Here is a 16045-nt window from a genome sequence, read left to right as displayed (position 1 = left end):
GCATCCCAAAAAGGAAATTTTTTGTACAGACGTGTTATAATTTACACATAAGATAAAAATACAATGGAAATAGGATGTATATATATAAAAAAGGAGCAGCTCTATAACCAGAGCTGCGCTTTATAATATGAATAATTTCAACACTGTAAAATAGTTAAAACTGTCACTATAAATTGAAAATTGAAAAGATTGCAAAACAAATAAATTAATAAATTAATATTTATATTTTTAAAAAGTAAAAATGAGAAATAATTATATAAAATGATTATTGCTTGTTGTTATAAAGCCTAATACTGGACGGCAGAAAAGATTTTCGGTGTCTCTCTGTTTTCGTTGAAATAGAGAAAGGGCGACCACTTCTTTCTGACATAATAATTGATGGTCTTAGTGGATGATACTGGTCATTTAATATTTTAGTTATTTTATTTATACAAAATTTCTCGTATAAAAGATCTACATCGTCAACATCATTTATATAGCGTTTAATGGATTTTTTAATATTTGAATTTATTTTGTTCCTTTCCACTGCTAAGCAATTGCCTCCCCAAGCTGTTATACAAAATGACAAGACACTTTCGATTACTGCTCTATAAAATAATGTGCAGAGGGTTTTATCTATTCTAAACTGAGAGAGTTTCGATAAAAAATATGTACGTCTGCACATCTTATGCCTAATTATTTTCAAGTGTTCATCCCACTTGAGCCTGTCATCAATCGTTACACCAAGGTATTTGTAGTGAGGAACTCGCTGGACGAATTGGTCCTTTAATTTTAACGGTTCTATCGGTTCCTTCACTCTCCTAAAGTCAATCACTAGCTCCTTTGTCTTGCTTATGTTAAGCTCTAGGTGGTGGGCATCACACCAAGACACAAATCTATCAATTTCTTGCCTATAAGCCACTTCGTTGCCATTTGTTATGAGGCCTTGAAGAGCGGTGTCATCTGCAAACTTTATTAAAGGTACACTCAGGTTTTGACTTCTACAGTCATTCGTGTATATTGTGAATAATACAGGGGACAATACACAACCTTGAGGAGCACCAGTATTTGTAGTTATACAGAAAGATTTGTTTTGTCCTAATTGAACATATTGTGCTCTCTCCGTAAGAAATTCGAGCACCCAAGCAATTATATACTTGTTTAAATTCAGACTAGTCAATTTTTGAACAACCAACTGAGGTTGCATTGTATTGAACGCTGAAGAAAAATCTGCAAAAAGCAATCTGCAATAGCTCCTAGCGTGATCTAGATGCCTGTAGATGTTGTTTGTAAACAGCAAAATGGCATCCTCTACGCCACGTCCTGGTTTGTAAGCAAATTGATGACTATCACTCAATGGCATAAACTGATTCCTAATTTTAACAAGAACAAGTTTTTCTAAAGATTTCATGACTATTGAAGTCAGTGCAACAGGTCTGAGATCGTTCATAGTTTCAAGTTTTTCTTTTTTTGGAACAGGAATAATTTTTGAAGTTTTCCAAATTTCAGGGATTGAAACGCATTGGAGGGACCAGTTAAAAATATGTGTATAAATGGGGGAAAGCTGGTGGGCACATTCTTTTAATAGTTTTCCTTTCAATCCATCCGGCCCAGCAGCCTTCCTCTCGTTTAGTTTCGAAAATACGAATCTCGTTTCCTCTTCACTGACCTCAATAGTCATTTCATCTTCCAAAGCCCTGTCTAATTTATGTTTTTCATTTTCAATATCAAATTTGTTTGCTGTGTCGAAACGTGAATAAAATTTATTTAAAGTTTCAATTTCGATATCTTCTGATATAATCGTGGGCTTTGGATTATAGTTCACAGCAGTTTTAAGCCCCCGCCACGTGTCCCTTATATCCCCAGAAGAAAAGCATTTTTCAATTTTATTTTTGTACTTATCTCTACAACTAGATATTACCCTCTTTATCTCTTTTTGTTTTGTTTTCAGATCTTTTTTGTTTCCACTAGTATAGAGAGTTTTCTTTTGGTTCAATAAAAGTTTTAGATCTTTTGTTATCCAAGGCTTGTTGTTAGGATAATATTTTATTTCTTTTTTACAAGACACTAGCTGTTCACAGAATTTTAAATACTCACTCACACAGTCATTCAGCTCATCCACACTATCACATGATTCGATAAAAACATTCCAGTCAGTGCATTCAAAACAACCACGCAAATCTTCACACACACTTCCATTCCAGATCTGTACACTTTTCTTTACTGGTTTTACACGTTTAAAAACAGGGCGGTAGGTGGGAGTAGCAAGAGCATGCAGTGGTCAGATAAACCTAATGGGGCACGGGGTAAACATTTATAACTATTTTTAATATTACACAGGAATAAATCTAATGTTTTTTGTCCCTTGTCTCGCAGTCCACGTATTGATGAAGTCCCGGGAGAGTAAAATCGTTACATTGGTTAAAATCGCCAGTGACCATCAATACGGCATCGGGTGACTTAATTTGAATGTCCTGTATTTCTTTCCTCAAAATATTTTTCGCTGTGGTGTTGTCTGATGATGGTGGAATGTAGACGTTGATGATGATGACATGAGTATATTCCCGGGGTAGGTAATATGGTCGTGACGAAACAGTAATAAATTCAATTTTATCGTCACAATTCTATAAAAACATTCCTCTCATCCAATTCTATAAAAACATTCCTCTTATCCCATTCTATAAAAACATACCTCTTCCTCTGCTCCGACAGCTTTCCTTCCTCTTCCTGAATCATCAACCTCCTCCTCTCCTCTGCCTCCAAGAGCAACTGTTGTTGTCTGTACCACTGTTCCTCTTCTTGCTGCTTCTGCATTGTTTCTTTCTTCACATCCGCAGTCACACGCCTAAGATTCAATGAGTTATTATTCAATTTTAAAATTATAAACTTTCCTCTCATCCCATTCTACAAAAACATTCCTCTGATCCCATTCTATAAAAACTTTCCTCTGATCCCATTCTATAAAAACATTCCTCTCATCCCATTCTATAAAAACATTCCTCTGATCCCATTCTATAAAAACATTCCTCTCATCCCATTCTATAAAAACTTTCCTTTTATCCCAATCTACAAAAACTTTCCTCTCATTCCATTCTATAAAAACTTTCCTCTCATCCCATTCTATAAAAACTTTCCTTTCATCCCAATCTACAAAAACATTCCTCATCCCATTCTATAAAAACATACCTCTCATCCCATTCTATAAAAACATACCTCTCATCCCATTCTATAAAAACGTTCCTCTCATCCCATTCTATAAAAACTTTCCTTTTATCCCAATCTACAAAAACTTTCCTCTCATTCCATTCTATAAAAACTTTCCTCTCATCCCAATCTACAAAAACATTCCTCTCATCCCATTCTATAAAAACATTCCTCTCACTTCATTCCATAAAAACTTTCCTCTCATCCCATTCGATAAAAACATTCCTCTCATCCCATTCTATAAAAACATTCCTCTCATCCCATTCTATAAAAACTTTCCTCTCATCCCATTCTACAAAAACTTTCCTCTCATCTCATTCTATAAAAACATTCCTCTCATCCAATTCTATAAAAACATTCCTCTCATCCAATTCTATAAAAACATTCCTCTTATCCCATTCTATAAAAACATTCCTCTCATCCCATTCTATAAAAACATTCCTCTCATCCAATTCTATAAAAACATTCCTCTTATCCCATTCTATAAAATACAAATATATTTGGCCAATAGAAATCAAACGACATGATATTACGTTTGTGACTTCTACTTTTCTGATTAAAATGTAGCAGATCTTTTTTGTTTTAATTCAACAAAAAAAAAAAAAAAAAAAAAATTTTAATGCTGATTTTTATTTTTATAAAATCTATGACTGTCATATTTTCGAAATAAATTTGCTAGTAATTTATTCTCAATTCATCGATGCTAATGCAACCTAGATCGAGTGTTAAGTTGATAACACTTACTTTTGTCTTAAATATTCTAACTCTTCTTGTCGTATCCTTTCTCTTTCTTGAACCTGTAAAAATAAGAAACTTTTTACCAATCAGATTGCCTAATTAAATAAAAAAGAATCACAAAGATTTGTAAAGAGAAATAATGAGAAAAACAAAATGATCATATAGATAGTAACAATGCTTCAAAATGTTGTTTGTATTTTTTTTAAATAGAAAAAATCAAGCTTTAAAAGATTAACACAAAAATAAAATAAAATAATTACACAGTATAACAACTGATTCGTATTTGAGTTCATCTTGTGAAACCTTGAAAAATAATCTGGCTCACCTGATAGTCGACTATAAACTTTGGATACTTGTTGAAAATGGGGTAGTTTCCTTTGGACAAGGGAGTGAAATCTGTCAGTTTATTTCGAGGGTGAATGTCAGCTGGAGTTGCTTCCATTAATCTGTAAGCTTCCTTCAGCACTTGCTTCACACTGACAGCATTACGATGGTGAAAAAAGAACTAAGTAAAAGGGAAGAGAAGGATACAAAAAAAAGTCAGATTAATCACTTACCACATTGATCATTATAATTAAAAGTATAATGAAAAGCATTTAACTTTAACAAGAATGAATTATATTATAAGATTCATAACATTATGTTTTTAAACCATCGTTGGTTTGAAAATGGACATGAAGAGACCTTCACTCCTGTCTTTCTGAATTTTTACTTTACTAAACCCTAAGGTGAAATTTGTTTTAGGGTCTATTCCAAGGGAAATCTTGAATACCTAAGCCAATAGATGAAGTACATTGCTGCAAAGTGAGCTAGGTCAACTCAAGGCCACAAAGCGTAGCTGGTGCCTTCTGAGTATGAAGCAAATATCATACCAGTTGTGCTACGCTGCCTCTTTGCTTGTAAATGGAGTTCTCTATCAAGTTAGCTGTTGTTCCCAAAATAACCACCGTGAACACTGCCTCCCACCTGAATCAGCCAATGGAGAGTTAAGTCTTGGACTCACAACACCTAAATTTGGCTGCCCTTAAGATAGCTACCGCTGTCCACCCTGAAATGACTGGGTAGCTGGGTCTTTTTATTTTCTGGAAAGTACTTTGTGGCAGACTACCATCCTATCCAAAGGGTAGCAAGCCATTATTGGTGTCCATTTTACACTACAGAAACCAAGATAAACTCCAGTTCCACGAATCATGTAGCTCTGATGGACTCATTTTTTACCTTACTTTTCAATTACGTAAGATATGGACCTAAAAAATATGGAAAGAAATCACAAAGCATTCAAAACAGTAAGATTTGAAAACTATCATCCCATTTCAAGAGTAAACTTGGCTTTATCATTGATAGAGAAGACTTTCTAAAATCATTATCTTTTTACTTTGAAATCGTCCAGTTCTGTACAATCCATGAGAGAACCTCTAGAGGTGATGACGTAAGCAACCACCAGGATGAGAAGGAAAGACGGGTGGTTGGAGAGGATGTTGTCCCATAACATCAGCCATTCATCCTGGGTGACCACCTCTGAAAAAACTGTCTCTAGAAGTGGCCAGGCATAAATCTGAAGAACATATATAGAACATGACAGCATTGTGTAAATCAACCATGGATAAAACATTTTCTTTTCCTTCCGCTTCAAATCTGTAAGTCTCAGGTTTGAGCCCCACTGTGTAGCGCAAACCTGAGTCTTTACTCACATTTTCTAACCGTACACACAGATGTAGAACGAATACCTGGTCAGTTTAAGTGTTATCTCTTTTGAAATAAATTGGAATAATAATAATAATAATAATAATAATAGATCTTTATTGTCCATAAATATGGCAATTTGTCATTTAGTTACACTTGTTATAATGTTAAACGATAACTAAGATTGAACAGATATTTCACTCCTACTTATTTTCTCTCTCTCTCTCTCTCTCTCTCTCTCTCTCTCTCTCTCTCTCTCTCTCTCTCTCCCCTCTCTCTCTCTCTCTTTCTTTCTTTCACACGTGCGATATACACAACATAAACATATTCATTTCGTTTTCAATTTGTTACGATTGTGGCAATTCGACACCAAAAATTATCATCATTATCAATTGGTCAGTTAATCTTACATTAAATAAATTAATCAGTTAATCAGTCAACGAATCAATCCTTGGTTTTTCTGTACCATATGAAATATTCAAAATTTTTATTGCTGATGGAACGAACGTTGATTTATACTTGTTAGTTCTACATTTAATCTGACAAAACCTTCTCCCAGATGGTAAAAGACTAAATTCATGGTATAAAATATGTTTTTTATTGTTGGTAATTGAGAATGCTTTCCTTTCTATTGCTTTTCCATGAATTCTTTCTACTCCATCAAGAGGATGGTTTATTATTTTTGATGCCTCTTTGATAGATTTTGAAATTTTTGATTTATCTTTAAGTCGGCATCCTCCAAACCATATGGTGCAGCCAAACGCAATTACACTTTTAATCAATGAGTCATAAACTCTTAACATAGTTTTCTTCCTTACTTGAAATGTTCTCAATTTCCTTAGGATGTATAATCTTTGGGCAACTTTCTTAGATATTATATTAATATGTTGAGAGAAATTGAGGGAACTATCAATGGTTATTCCTAAATATTTAAAATAGTCAACTATCTCAACATCATCTTTACCGATCGCCACACACTTTAAGTCGTTTTTATTTTTTACACCAAACACCTGTTCTTTCGTTTTTTCAACATTTAATTCAAGCTGATTTTGTTTACACCAATCGGTGAATATATTTATTTGTTTGAAATAATTCTTTTCGGTAACTTTATCTTTTAATAAGCCAAGAATAGCAGTATCATCTGCATATTTCACTATAAAACAATTTTCAAAGGATGGTCTGCAGTCGTTGGTGTATAAGATGTACAGGATTGGGGAACTCACACAGCCTTGGGGACATCCGTTCGACAACGTTCTTTTGTTGGAGATATGTTCACCCAATTTTACACATTGCGGTCTATGGGTCAGAAACTCTTTATACCATTTAATAAGGTAGTTTGGAATATCCATGCTGCACAACTTTTGAAGCAAAATATCTGTGTTCATGGCATTAAAAGCTGACGAAAAGTCGACAAACAGGATTCTGGCGTAATTCGAGGGCGTTTGGTCAAGGTGTTTCGAGATCAAATTTGTGGCGGTTAATAGTGCGTCTTCAACACTGAGATGTTGCTGGTATGCAAATTGGTACGGATCTAGCAATTTCAGGTCATAACATTTTTGTAGGAGCTCAGATTTTAAAATTTTTTCTAAACATTTCATTACAAGCGATGTAAGCGCCACTGGACGGAAGTCATTCAATACGGTCGGACAACGCTTTTTTGGAACTGGAACGACAATCGATGTTTTCCAAAGTACTGGCACTGATTGTTCATCGATTGACCTTTGAAAAAGTTTTGTATAAGGTATAGCCAGTTGTTGGTGACAGTTTTTCAAAATAGTTCCGGTAATGTTGTCTGGTCCTGGTGCTTTATGTTCTTTACATCTCCGGAAGAGGGAGCTTACGGTTTCTTCTTCAATATCTGGAGGTGGCTCATTGTCATTTGACAAACCGTTGTGAACTGGTGGGAGCCTGTCAAAACGACAGTAAAAATAATTTAATTTGTTGACATCAGTTTTCGTTTTTCCTTGTGGGAATGTTCGTTTCTTTTGGTCTACTCCTCCCATTTGTTTTATCATCTCCCATGCTTTCCTTGCGCAGCCCGATCTCAGTTGTCGCTCCATTTTATTTTTGTATTCAACCTTCTCTTCTTTTATTGTATTTCTGATCTCCTTTCCCTTTTCAAATTCTAGTTTAATGTCACCACTCATATAGGCAATTTTCTTTTCATTGAGTAAATATTTAAGTCGCTTTGTAACCCATGGCTTATTGTTAGGAAATATCTTAATTTCTTCTATAAAAACAATTTCCTCCCTCTCATCAATCTCATCCAATTCTATAAAACATTTTCCTCTTATATTATTCCCCTTAATCATTCCCGATTCTAAAAAAATACAAATATATTTGGCCAATAGAAATCCAACGACATGATATTACGTTGTGACCCCTTCAATTCTAACTTTTCTGATTAAAATAGTAGCCAGATCTTTTTTTTTTTTTTTTTTTTGTTTAATTCGAACAAAAAAAAAAAAAAAAAAAACAAAAAAATTTTAATGCGATTTTTTATTTTTATTAAAATCTACCTAAAGACTGTCATATTTTTTTCGAAATAAATTTGCTAGTAATTTATTCGTCAAATTCATTAAACATTCAAATCCATCGATGCTAATGCAAAAAATACCTAGTATTCGAGAGTGTTAATTTGATAACACTTACTTTTCTTTAAATATATCTAACGCTTCTTGTCGTATCCCCTTTCTCTTTTCTTGAACCTGTAAAAAAAGAAACTTTTTTTAAACCAATCAGATTTCCTAATTAATAAAAAAGAATCACAAAGATTTTGTAAAGAGAAATAAATGAGAAAAACAAAATGATCATAATCATAGATAGTAAACATGCCCCCCCCTTCAAAATGTTGTTTGTATTTTTTTAATAGAATAAATCAAGCTTCAAAAGATTAACACAAAAATAAAATAAAATAATACACAGTATAACAAATGATTCGTATTTGAGTTCATCTTGTGAAACCGTTGAAAATAATCTGGCTCACCTGATTAGTCGACTATAAACTTTTGGATCCTTGTTGAAAATGGGGTATTTTTCCTTTGGACAAGGGAGAGGAAATCTGTCAGTTTATTTCGAGGGTGAATTCAGCTGAGTTGCTTCCATTAATCTGAAGCTTCCTTCACACTTGCTTCATACACTGACAGCATTACGATGGTGGAAAAAAGAACTAAGAAAAGGGAAGAGAAGATACTAAAAAAAGCCAGAATTATTCACTTACCACATTGATCATATAATTAAAAGTCATAATGAAAAGCATTTAACTTTAACAAGAATGAATTATATTTTAAGATTCATAACATTAGTTTTTAAAAACCATCGTTGGTTTTTTGAAAATGGACATGAAGAGAACCTTCCACCCTTTTCCTGGCTTTCTTTCTGAATTTTTAACTTTAACTAAACCCTAAAGGTGAAATAGTTTTAGTCAATCCCAAGGGAAAACTGAATTCCGAAGCCAATAGATAAGTAAACAATTGCTTTGCTTGCAAAGTGAGCTAGAGAAGGTCAACTCTAAGGCACAAAGGTGTAGCTGGTGCCTTCAGAGTATGAAGCAAATATCATACCATTTGCTACGCTGCCTCTTTGCTTGTAAATGGAGTTCTCTATCAAGTTAGCGTGTTTCCAAATATCCCACCGGAACACTGCCTCCTCCCAACTTAATCAGGTTACCAATGGAGAGTTAAGTCTTGACTCACAACAAAAACCTAAATTTGGCTGCCCTTAAGATAGCTACCCTGTCCACTCCTGAAATGACTGGGTAGATGGAGCTTTTTAATTTTCTGGAAAGTACTTTGTGCAAGACAACCATCCTATCCAAAGGGAGCAAGCCATTATTGTGGTCCATTTTACACTACATGAGAGAACCTCTAGAGGTGATGACGTAAGCAACCACCAGGATGAGAAGGAAAGACGGGTGGTTGGAGAGGATGTTGTCCCATAACATCAGCCATTCATCCTGGGTGACCACCTCTGAAAAAACTGTCTCTAGAAGTGGCCAGGCATAAATCTGAAGAACATATATAGAACATGACAGCATTGTGTAAATCAACCATGGATAAAACATTTTCTTTTCCTTCCGCTTCAAATCTGTAAGTCTCAGGTTTGAGCCCCACTGTGTAGCGCAAACCTGAGTCTTTACTCACATTTTCTAACCGTACACACAGATGTAGAACGAATACCTGGTCAGTTTAAGTGTTATCTCTTTTGAAATAAATTGGAATAAATAATAATAATAATAATAATAGATCTTTATTGTCCATAAATATGGCAATTTGTCATTTAGTTACACTTGTTATAATGTTAAACGATAACTAAGATTGAACAGATATTTCACTCCTACTTATTTTCTCTCTCTCTCTCTCTCTCTCTCTCCTCTCTCTCTCTCTCTCTCTCTCTCTCTCTCTCTCTCTCTCTCTCTCTCTCTTTCTTTCTTTCACACGTGCGATATACACAACATAAACATATTCATTTCGTTTTCAATTTGTTACGATTGTGGCAATTCGACACCAAAAATTATCATCATTATCAATTGGTCAGTTAATCTTACATTAAATAAATTAATCAGTTAATCAGTCAACGAATCAATCCTTGGTTTTTCTGTACCATATGAAATATTCAAAATTTTTATTGCTGATGGAACGAACGTTGATTTATACTTGTTAGTTCTACATTTAATCTGACAAAACCTTCTCCCAGATGGTAAAAACTAAATTCATGGTATAAAATATGTTTTTTATTGTTGGTAATTGAGAATGCTTTCCTTTCTATTGCTTTTCCATGAATTCTTTCTACTCCATCAAGAGGATGGTTTATTATTTTTGATGCCTCTTTGATAGATTTTGAAATTTTTGATTTATCTTTAAGTCGGCATCCTCCAAACCATATGGTGCAGCCAAACGCAATTACACTTTTAATCAATGAGTCATAAACTCTTAACATAGTTTTCTTCCTTACTTGAAATGTTCTCAATTTCCTTAGGATGTATAATCTTTGGGCAACTTTCTTAGATATTATATTAATATGTTGAGAGAAATTGAGGGAACTATCAATGGTTATTCCTAAATATTTAAAATAGTCAACTATCTCAACATCATCTTTACCGATCGCCACACACTTTAAGTCGTTTTTATTTTTTACACCAAACACCTGTTCTTTCGTTTTTTCAACATTTAATTCAAGCTGATTTTGTTTACACCAATCGGTGAATATATTTATTTGTTTGAAATAATTCTTTTCGGTAACTTTATCTTTTAATAAGCCAAGAATAGCAGTATCATCTGCATATTTCACTATAAAACAATTTTCAAAGGATGGTCTGCAGTCGTTGGTGTATAAGATGTACAGGATTGGGGAACTCACACAGCCTTGGGGACATCCGTTCGACAACGTTCTTTTGTTGGAGATATGTTCACCCAATTTTACACATTGCGGTCTATGGGTCAGAAACTCTTTATACCATTTAATAAGGTAGTTTGGAATATCCATGCTGCACAACTTTTGAAGCAAAATATCTGTGTTCATGGCATTAAAAGCTGACGAAAAGTCGACAAACAGGATTCTGGCGTAATTCGAGGGCGTTTGGTCAAGGTGTTTCGAGATCAAATTTGTGGCGGTTAATAGTGCGTCTTCAACACTGAGATGTTGCTGGTATGCAAATTGGTACGGATCTAGCAATTTCAGGTCATAACATTTTTGTAGGAGCTCAGATTTTAAAATTTTTTCTAAACATTTCATTACAAGCGATGTAAGCGCCACTGGACGGAAGTCATTCAATACGGTCGGACAACGCTTTTTTGGAACTGGAACGACAATCGATGTTTTCCAAAGTACTGGCACTGATTGTTCATCGATTGACCTTTGAAAAAGTTTTGTATAAGGTATAGCCAGTTGTTGGTGACAGTTTTTCAAAATAGTTCCGGTAATGTTGTCTGGTCCTGGTGCTTTATGTTCTTTACATCTCCGGAAGAGGGAGCTTACGGTTTCTTCTTCAATATCTGGAGGTGGCTCATTGTCATTTGACAAACCGTTGTGAACTGGTGGGAGCCTGTCAAAACGACAGTAAAAATAATTTAATTTGTTGACATCAGTTTTCGTTTTTCCTTGTGGGAATGTTCGTTTCTTTTGGTCTACTCCTCCCATTTGTTTTATCATCTCCCATGCTTTCCTTGCGCAGCCCGATCTCAGTTGTCGCTCCATTTTATTTTTGTATTCAACCTTCTCTTCTTTTATTGTATTTCTGATCTCCTTTCCCTTTTCAAATTCTAGTTTAATGTCACCACTCATATAGGCAATTTTCTTTTCATTGAGTAAATATTTAAGTCGCTTTGTAACCCATGGCTTATTGTTAGGAAATATCTTAATTTCTTTTTTTTCCACGCATAAATCCACACAAAATGTAATATAACATGTCAAAGTTTCGGTCCATTCATCAATACTGTCACCTTCTACCATTAATGTCTCCCACTGAGTACAGTCAAAACAGCCGTTCAGTCGTTGGATTGCCTCTTGAGTCCAGATATGGCGATATACTACAGTTGGTTTCTCACTCTTTAATTTAGAGATGTACGTCGGTACTAGGTGAATGGTATTATGATCAGATGTGGCTATCGGTTGTTTTTGTAGCGCTTTGTAGGCGTTCTTTATATTGCTATAGCACAGATCAAGCGTGTTGTTTCCTCGTGTTTTGCAGGTGACGAACTGTTCTAGTCCAGCTATGGGCAGCTGACAATGATTAAAATCACCAACAATAATAAGTGGACTGTCCGGGTGACGTAGTAGTAATGACGATACATGCTCATTTATTAATTGGTATGCTTTCTCAATTTTTGCGCTAGGTGGAATATAAATATTAACAATGGTGACAACACGAAACTCTCGAGGCAAGTAGTGTGGACGTAGAGACAAAGAAAGTAGTTCAATATCAGGCGTGTCAATTTGATCTTTTATATTTACAATTTTACACCATCTATCATTCACGTATATGCATAGACCTCCCCCTTTGTTTTTCCCTAATGACGTGTCTCTATCCTTTCTGTACAAAGTAAAATTTGCCAAATCAATACTACTATCGGTGTCCATAGACGAAAGCCATGTTTCCGTAAGACAAATAATGCATGCATTTTTATAATCATAATCAAACTTGGAGAGAGCAGTGAGGGTGTCTATCTTATTACGAAGAGATCTAACATTGGAAAGTATTATTGAAGGGAGTGGTGGTTTAGATCCTTGTCTATGAAGTCGGTTTTTCACGCCTCCTCTTTTGCCCCTTTTCCTTTTCCCATTCATTTTCTTTATTATTTCATTGTGGGAAATAACGGCTCTCGGTTGTATTGAAAGTAAGGATGGCTTAAGTCGAAGAAGGTCGTCTCGGGAATAAATATAACTGTCGCCATTTTGTTTTCCTTGAGTTGACATTGATAGAAGAAAATTTTGAGCAGAAGTGTACAATCTGAAGTATAAGCAATATTATTTTTGTAATTCTAAATCATCATACCACGCTTAATATAATATTAAGCGAAGAATAGGTCTTCAATCAACAAATCGCGTAAAAAGATGAAAATAGCGGTGCAATTTTGTGTCGGAAGTAAACATAGCCGCCGCCATTTCGATTTCCTTTGGTCATATACATTGATTCGAACGATTTTTCCGAGGATTTGAAGCAGAATTCTAAACGTTAACGTTTAAAGTACATACCATTTATCAATACGAACAATCATACACTGTTTAATACGTAAATGAGTGAAATGTTGTCATGAAACAAATAAATACCAAAAGAATTCATCACAAGGTGTAACTGTGCGTCGCTATTCAGCGCCGCCATTTTGAAAAAATGTAATAGCACTAAACATGTGTCTTCAGATCACATGCATGAATAGAGCCTATAGGTGTCATGTCTCATCCCAGGGTGTGGCTGTTGGCTTGGGACCCCTGGTAAAGCATTTTGAGCACATCTAATGGGTATTACATAATAGAAAAACTCACTCTAGTTATTTTCTTTCACTTATAAATGAAGGGTTATTTGTAATCATTAACATTTTCACATTTACAAAATCATGATTATACATAGTATAAAAAATGTTTGATAGATGCAAAATCAACAATAATGTTCCATAGTCTATATATCATGTTCTTTCCCAATCTCTTTAATTAAATGTAACACAGAATTTAAGTTTAAATCAAACATGAAAACATAATTGAAAAACATTTTCAGCACATGGACTTTGGACGAGATAACAGTTCGATTTTTTTTTTTTTTTTTTTTTTTAATAAATGAAATTGTGAAACACTACAAAATAAAACTCAGCTTTGTGAATTCTATTGAATTCCTAACCTGAGAAGTGACCCCACAAGCCACAAGATGCTGTAACAAGTATCGGTCGTGATACCCTAGCGTGTTCTCTACCATGCCCAGGATGTTGATGGGTGGGTTGGGGAAGTATTCAAACCAGTGTTGACACCAATTTACTGAGAAAACGAAGAAGAGGAAGAAAATTTAACTAAAAACTGTAATACAGTAAACATTTGTTAAACCAACATGTTCAGGACTAGGGCAACAAATAAAAACCTGTGTATCAAAGGTGTCTGATTTTAAGTGTATGTATGAGAAGGTGATTTTGAGAGATATCTATTTTTTTAACAGTGTAATAGCACTAAACGTGTGTTCAGATCACATGACTATTCCTACCAAAACACAGGAGTGTGGTTCGTCTCTGTCGATCACAAGGGTAGAGGAGGGTTTGGGCTTCAATATAAGCTATAATAAAATAATTTTACCATTTATGGCGCTTGCATAGAATTGGATGCCCTCGGTATATTGTTTTCTTTATTTTTAATCCAAATATTATGAAAACATTCTATACAAAAACTTAATACATACTGTATAGCTTTATTTTATTTTTTTTTAACCAATAAATTAATTAATTAAATTTGTAAAATTTCCTTTATTCATTCCCAAGGGAAATATCATTTTTAAGGTCTATTCCGAGGAGGTGAATAGGAAACCTTAGGCATCAGAGTGGAGCTACAACGTGAGATAGGGCAATATAACTAGCTTAGGCCATTTATAAGAATTCTCACTTTGAAATAATTTAGAACATCTGCAGTGCGGCTCAATTTGGTCTCATGTGAACACCTATGTAGCTTTATTTTCACCCAATACTTCTTCTTCTTCTAGGTTCCATGCCTGGTCCAGGCTTCGGATACTGCATGAATTATCTCTCTCCATTCCTCCCTGTCTCTTGCTTTTTCAAACAGCTCTTGGATTGTTAGGTTGGTGAAGCCCTTCAGTTGGTCTATGAGTGTTTTTCTTTGTCTCCCCCGGGCGCGTTTACCAGGTATTTTTCCACAACTTGCCAGGTATTCATTCTTATCTTTCCTTACTATGTGTCCGAAAAAGGATAGTTGTCGATCCACTATTAAGGGCATTAGTTTCCAGCAAAGTAAAACAAAATAATACAAGTACCTATCACAGTTGCAACAACTTCAAAGCAGACCAGGTGATTGTTCTGGAAAAGCTTGACAAAGGGGAAAGCAAAGGAGGGCAAGTACTGGGTCTCTCCAAATATGTTAGACCAGTGAGCCAGAGCTGAGAGGATTCTGAAAAAATGGATGAAATTATCAACAATGAGAATCTCGTTAGATTTCTTTCTGTATTCAGTGAATGCCTTTGGTATTTTAAAATGATAGAGTGCTCAACAAATGCAAGACATTTATTATTATTATTATTATTATTATTATTATTATTATTATTATTATTATTATTATTATCATCATCATTATTATGATTAAGACAATTAAGGAACCAGGATCCAAAATTTTGACTGCCTGAAATTGATACAAATCCAATGACTTGTAAGGTGAATGTTCTACCGACCACAAAGCTATCCAAACATTCCTCAAACACAATATCATAGAAGAAAATAACATTAATATCATGAGCTAAGCGAGTTATCTTTATGACTGAAATCTTTGACATCTTTTTTGTTTGACAATTACTTGCTAATTGTAAAATAAATTTCTATATATTTGCTATAGTCACAAGTCAATTAAATATCAAAAATAATTTCAATCAATAGTACGGCTTGGGATTTATTTCTCATTTTATTTTCATAATAAGTTACCAACACGAGGCCTAAGATATTTGATAAAGAATTGCCCTGAGATGTTGACATCTGAAATTCACTGGGTGATTGGAGCTTTAGAAATCTCTTTTTGCAAATAAAAAAATACTGCCCTTAAGCTTTAATTATTTTTAAAAAAATATAAATCGAAAAGAAATAATAAGCTTTAATAAATATGACAAATAATTGCTGACATTCCAGGTTTTTCATTTATCAAAACAAACAGTTTCACAAGGGAGGAAAGTGGAACAAATGAATGATGTTAAGAAAAGAATAAATAAAGACACACAATATTGTTATGTTAACATTGTTGACAAATAGTT

The 16045-nt window shown here is 34.3% G+C and overlaps 1 protein-coding gene across 1 annotated transcript in view; it reads right to left on the bottom strand.

Annotated features, from left to right (window-relative positions):
• LOC144976746 (TBC1 domain family member 31-like) overlaps positions 1-16045 on the bottom strand; it is a 33100-nt gene that overhangs the window by 7900 nt on the left and 9155 nt on the right. Inside the window, exons 11-16 of the mRNA XM_078921140.1 lie at positions 15065-15198; positions 13934-14067; positions 5297-5476; positions 4247-4426; positions 3928-3980; positions 2672-2824 (exon numbers count right to left, since the gene is read on the bottom strand). Coding sequence (XP_078777266.1) covers positions 2672-2824; positions 3928-3980; positions 4247-4426; positions 5297-5476; positions 13934-14067; positions 15065-15198 — 834 coding nt within the window. The remainder of the gene's footprint in view (positions 1-2671; positions 2825-3927; positions 3981-4246; positions 4427-5296; positions 5477-13933; positions 14068-15064; positions 15199-16045) is intronic.

The sequence above is a fragment of the Berghia stephanieae genome, chromosome 7 (genome assembly GCF_034508935.2).
Source record: "Berghia stephanieae isolate SIO BIC M18660-M18661 chromosome 7, UCSD_Bste_1.3, whole genome shotgun sequence".
Lineage (NCBI taxonomy): Eukaryota > Metazoa > Mollusca > Gastropoda > Nudibranchia > Aeolidiidae > Berghia > Berghia stephanieae.
Note: the sequence above shows the minus strand (reverse complement) of the source record. Positions and strands in the feature narration are given on the sequence as shown.